A 6,465-nucleotide genomic window follows, 5' to 3' on the forward strand; every position below is an offset into this window, starting at 1 on the left:
TAACATAGGTTGTAGTTCTTAGCTATGAAAGAAAATGATTCATAAGATTCAAAGAGTGTTTTAAGGTATCAAAGACTGAGGATCACTATCAACAATTCAACTCTTTATGTCTTCTATTTTTTCTTTTATCGCTCTTCTCTAATGTGCCTTTTTTCATTGTTTTGGCCAGGGCATATTCATTTTATTTCGGTTATCACTTTTTCTTATAATTTAAACATGCCCCTTAGCTTTTGAATTTCTTGGATTATTTTGCCTTTTGGCTTTCTCAAGGCTTTTTCATCTTTCTTTTTTTAATTAAAATTAGACTGTTGTGGTTTCTCTAGGTTTGAACTATGCAAGTTTAGTGTTTTAACATTGTTATGTTTTTTCTTTATTTAATAATAAATTAATTATTTTACAAATTAGATTATTGTCAGGTTTCTCTAGGTTTGAACTATGCAAGTTTGGTCTTCTAACAATGTTATGTTTTTTTCCAAGATTTATTATAAATGGGTGCTAGTGCCATAAAGCTAACAGGAAAAAAAAACAAAAGTTGTACATAAAAAAAAGAAGATGAAAAAGTAGTAAAAAACATAAATTACAAATATTAATTGGCGCTAGTGCCATAAAGCTAATGACAAACGTATAAGAAAAACAAAAGTTGTATCAAAAGTTGTCACTTGAAAATGTAACTTACATCATGGATAATAGCAACTAGGTTGTCCAATTTCAAATCAGATGGAAAAGATTTAAACGAGCATTCAATAGAACTTTCAAGTTTGGAGAATGATCTTCAAGCCAACAAATAAATATCAACTTGTCAGATACAAGTACCGTATTGATTTGGAGTAACTTTAAGCGTCTCTATGTAAAAGGATCTCTTCCTCTTGACTGCTTTGTATATATGTTGTTCCCTAAAAAACCATCAAATTCAATACAAAGTCGATTAAATACAACTTTTGCATCATTGTATATGCATTTTGTTATTACAAACAAATCCCCTTCACTTTTAATTAAGAAACTTACTTTATAATAAAAAAAGAGATTAATATCACATCATTTTCATTTTTTTAAAAAAATATCGAATTTGAAATAAAATATAAAAACATTATTCAATTTTTTTATTTTAATGTAAAAAAACAAAAAATCAGTTTTCAATATTTTCTAAATAAAATAAAGTGATTTTAATAGATTATGTTAGTGATTGTTGGCCTTTTGTTTTTCAAAAAAAAAAATCAAAATCAAAATCAAAATGCATAAGTTTTTAATTTTTGTTTTCAAGAATTTGAAATTTTTATCAAGAAATCAAAGAATAAACAATAAAATCAAACACACTCTAAATACTCGCTAATTTTAGCTCTTCCTAGCTGCTATTTTTTCGGCTTAAAAGACTCATAAGTTGCTACCAATAAAATAATGATATAATTAAGTGATATTCAATAAATCTAATTATTATAATATTTATTTTTTAAATTAAATAAGAAAAATATTATCATAACATCAAAAAATAAAAAATAAAACCAATTAGACTTTAAATATTTAATAAAAAATATTATTAAAGATAATATTTAATTTTTTAGAATAAATAAGAAAAATAAAATAATTAAGGATAATATTTAATCTCTTAAATTAAATAGAATAAAATAGAAATAACTAAAGGAAATATGCATTCTTACCAAGAAGCCTTATATGGAGGTTATATTTATGCAGCTTCGCAAATAAATAGTCACTCCATTGCTCTGGTGTAGACGCTATAATTGAACCATAATGGGGATGGGGAAGCAGATGATATGACGATGGTGAAGGCATCACTGTATCTCTTTCCACTTTTGACTTTTCAAATGAATCTAATTTCTCTGCGATCACATGGACCCCACATTCTTCAACGCGCCCCGTTAACTCTGTTGAATATAAATAGTCACTCCACTCCTCAGGTGTTGCTGCTTTAACAAAACCACAATAGGGACGAACCTTTGCCATTTCATTGCAAAACAGTGACTCTGTAAGAAAATCTGAATACCATCCGCACCATGTACTATTGGCAAGTGCCATCAATTTCTTCATTGGCTTTGAATATATGTGTAGTTCCAATTCGTCATCTCCACAGTAATCTTCCATTGCCATTTCACTTCTACTTATGTATCTTATCCATCCCGCAATACAATTACTTATTTCATTTTCAAACAATTGAATACCATTTCTTTTATTTCTTATAATAATAATAATAGTGTCAGACCGTGAGTAATAATGATCATCCTTCTCAAGTGGACAGACAAACCAAACAACTACGCCTTGGAAGACTGGAGGTATATGGAATGACAATGAGCATCCTTCTCCTCTGTAGCCCATCCAATTTGGCATCTCACCAGGAATGCTGTCAATAAAATACCGGTGACGACCATTGCACATTGCCTGTATAAATATATATTGATTTCAATGAATATGAGAATTTAGACATTAATCAATGTATGTGCCAAATGTGTGTGTTTACTTTTGTGCAAGAGAGACAGAAAGAAATAGTACCTCAATAACGCTCTTCTGTAATTTATTTGGAGACTGATTGCGGTCATCAACACGAATACACCAGAAAATATTACTTAGACCTTTGATGCCTTGAATCTCTTCTAACGAATGACTTTCATCTAGATTTATATGGAGATCTTCTCTTGACTTGATTGGTATTCTTACTCTTTCCAATGATTTGCAATAAAGCGCACCTAAAGTTTGTAAACTTGAGGGAAGATCCAGGATTGATCGAAGATATTTGCATCCGTGAACATACAAGCACCTTAGCTTGGGAATGAAACCGATCCCAGAAGGCAGGCTAGAGAATTTGTTTCCTCTTAGATCCAATTCGATTAGAGCGGACAAACCCCTAAAATCAACACAATTAATTGCACGATCAGACAAGCCACCATTAGAAAGCTCAAGATGTTTCACTGTTATCCATTCAATGAAAGGTGTTGGCAACCAACGTTTCCAATTCAAAACACCTGCTGAAATCAGAGAAGAACTTGGTGGAGTCGAATTGTATCCACACAATGATAACCTTCTGACATACTTTAATTGTCCAATTGAAGAGAGAAAGTGCTCATTTTCAATCCCATCGGCTAGCAGCTCGGTTAAGGATTCAATGTCACCCATGCGTTCTGGCAATTTCTCAAGTTGTGAACACCTAGAAATATTCAAACGTTTAAGAGACTTTACATTGCCAATGCTTTCAGGGAGAATCTTTAGCCTCCAACATCCTTCCAAATTCAAGATAACAAGGCTCTTCAAATTTCCAATAGATTGATGGACTTCAACTAAACTCGAGCAACCTTTCAGCTTTAGTTTCTCTAGACTTGTACTATGCAAGTTTGGTGTTTTAATAAGGTGCTGAGAATGACTGAGATTAAGGATTTTTAGCCTATTGAGAATCTGTATAAAAGTGCACAAAATAATGAAAATTAATCATAGAAAGTCATAACATGTAAATATAAATTACATACTGGAGAAATTTTGGGGATTGTAGAATGTTTCGCACCTTTTGTCCCTTCCATAGTTCTTTAAGGTTACTGTACTGCATATCAAGAACAACCAGATTATCCCAGGTAAAATCAGATGGAAAATATTTCAAAGGACATTGAAGCCAACAAATCCACATCAACTCTGTAGAAAGCGGTTTGAAGGATCCGGTGAGATGTGCTCCATTGATTTGGAGTAAATTTAAGCGTTTCATTTTTGCAAATGATCTTGTGCTCAGTGATTTAGCTTCTGATGCTCTGACATCCAGTGTAAGACCCTCTACAACATCCGTACCCTAAAAAAAAATCAATACAACTTTCATACAATTATTTGTAATAAGTTTGACTAGAAAATACACATGACTATGCTTTCATGTATGCATTGAGCTCTTACCTTCTGCTGCTGAAGTACATTCCATGCATCCTCTTGATTCCAAATTCTGGTCCTCTTTCCAGGTTCTTTTGGAGACGATTCACGAACGACCTCCCTTCCCATGTCTCGAAATAGATCATGCATGGTTATCTTTCCAAAGCAATTAACTTTAATCAGAGACCTTTCACGGAGAGTTTCCAAATCAACTTCTGGATTGTAACCGCAACGGGCTCCTAGCACTTTTGCGACGTACTCTTTCTTTCTATCAATAAAGAAGCAAGCGATATCAAGGAATGCATTTCGTAGTTCTTCACCGTCCAGTGCGTCAAAACTTATTCTAAGCTTTCCTTGAATATCGCGGTGTGGAATTCTTCTCAATTTTTCAATTACACATTTCCAACCATCTCTGTTTTTCCCGGACAGACAAGCACCCATAACCTCAAGAGCTAAAGGAAGTCCTCCACAGTAATCAACTGCATCCTTCGAAAGCTCCATATAATCTTCTGTTGGCTTTGTGTCCCTCAAGGCATGCCATCGGAAAAGCTGAAGGGACTCATATGGTTTCAATTCTTCGATCTGATATGTTTGATCTGCTTTAAGTAGAACACTAGAATCTCTTGTTGTAATAATTACTCTACTTCCGCGACCTAACCAACTTCGCTCTCCCATCAATGCATTCAGCTGTTCCAGATGAGCCACATCATCAGCAACAACAAGAACTCTTTTGCGACAAAGTCGCTCTTTGATCAGAACCTTTCCTCTATCAACACAATTGATGTTAGCAACATCTTGTTTTAAAATATCATGAAGAAGTTGCTTTTGTAAAAGAGCCAGACCATTGAATTGTTTTGATGTTTCATTGATATTCGAAAGAAAGCAGCTTCCCTCGAATCTGTAGTAGAGTTGATTAAATACAACTTTTGCTATTGTCGTCTTTCCTATTCCTGGCATCCCATGTATGCCCGCAATGCATACATCATCTGTTGCAGTACTTAGAAAGTCCAAAATATCATGAGCAAGATCCATACCTACTAGGTGCTCAGGAACAGATAAGTACTCGCGACTTAATTTATTGAACACATCCTTGATAATCTCTTTGATAAATTTTGCTTCATGCCTGCTCATAGACAAAAGCCAGACATTGATAGCGAGTCAATTAAGCATTTTATTGTTTCACATTGAAAAATGTAAAGTATATTGACTCCATAAATTTGGAAAAAAGACATACCCATTTGCCATATCATTCAGATTCCATCCAGATAGATTTCCAGCCTCCTTAAGAGCTTTTCTCCACTCCTGCACCAACTTCTCTTGAGAACGCTCTTCATGTTTAACAAATGCTTCTGCAAAACTGGCAGTCTGTTTTCTCACATCTGAAGGATCAATGTCAAAGAATATAGGAAGAACAATCTGACCGGTTTTCCTATTTTTGCACTTAAGAATCTCTACAAGTTCATTGAGACACCATCTAGAAGAAGCATATCCTTTTGAGAAGACAACTATGGATATCCTTGATTCTTCAATTGCCCTAAGGAGATGATGGGAGATTTCTTCTCCTCTCGGAAGTTCATCATCATCTCGAAAAGTGTGGATTCCTGCTTGGACCAAGGCAGTATATAGATGATCTGTAAATGTCTTGCGAGTGTCTTCTCCTCTAAAACTCAAGAAGACATCATAGGCCCCTTCTGGTCTAGATCGAGAAGACTCTGGCTCTGTCTTGGCAGCTGCAGAAATCAAGGCACAATCAATTACCAATGGAGCAATATAACAAAGAGTTAGCTATGAAATTCCAAAGCTATGATATGGAAATGAGGTTAATTGTATTCTTTGTATAGGAGAAAGAGAAAGGATGTGATTTCTATTCATTTGCAGGAGAAAGCACCAGGAATGTCGAGTCAAAGCAAGGCAGAAGTAGTATACACAACCTATCCTGTGATCAGACTAATCAAATAACATATTCAAATCGAATTAGCAGCTCCTATATATATATAGACTCACGCATCAGCCTTACCTGTGGAGACAAAACTGACAGGCTTACTGAGGTCAGCTTTTCTTCTCTTCCGCAAGGATGAATCGTTGTCTTCATCTTTGGATTGCTTGCGTTTTTCTTTCTGCATTTCTAAATTAAATAGAATGATATAGGATGAACTGGTCACTGATTATCTATCTGAACGTGAGGCTTTCAAGTTATCGTTATGAGCAAGACATGAAATTAAAGCGAGAAAGAAGCAAAGAAGAGTTATCTATGAAATGGCAGCAATGGGACAGAGAAGCTAGCTGCAGAGCAAAGCAAGGTTCTTGAATACTGAAATTTCCAGTCAATGCAAGGCAGCCATAGTAGAGTCAACATTAATCAAATAATATATTCAAATAAAATCAGCCATGTCAGGACCCCAAACAGTCCTTACATTAACAATTCATCCAAAAAAGTTATACAATTTTTTTATTATTTGGTTCAGGAGAAACTCTTTAATTATGGATTAAAATATAATTGTCTTTTATTTTAAGGAATTCTAATACTATATTTTGAATAATTTTAAGGAAGAAATTATAATATAATTGTCTTTTATATTTATTACAAACATATTTTATTTCTTTATATGTTTT

General features: G+C 33.9%; 1 protein-coding gene across 1 annotated transcript; it reads right to left on the reverse strand.

Moving 5' to 3' along the window:
* Nucleotides 1–515: 515 nt before the first annotated feature.
* On the reverse strand, nucleotides 516–6,204 carry LOC118045276 (TMV resistance protein N). Its single transcript, XM_035053862.2, has 7 exons — nucleotides 5,870–6,204; nucleotides 5,087–5,582; nucleotides 3,880–4,975; nucleotides 3,506–3,781; nucleotides 2,503–3,399; nucleotides 1,656–2,391; nucleotides 516–893 (listed from the first exon to the last, which is right to left on the reverse strand). Exons 1-7 carry the CDS (start codon nucleotides 5,973–5,975, stop codon nucleotides 844–846), a joined length of 3,657 nt encoding a protein of 1,218 aa, XP_034909753.1. The 5' UTR covers nucleotides 5,976–6,204; the 3' UTR covers nucleotides 516–843.
* Nucleotides 6,205–6,465: the final 261 nt, after the last annotated feature.

This window comes from Populus alba, chromosome 19, assembly GCF_005239225.2.
Source record: "Populus alba chromosome 19, ASM523922v2, whole genome shotgun sequence".
NCBI lineage: Eukaryota > Viridiplantae > Streptophyta > Magnoliopsida > Malpighiales > Salicaceae > Populus > Populus alba.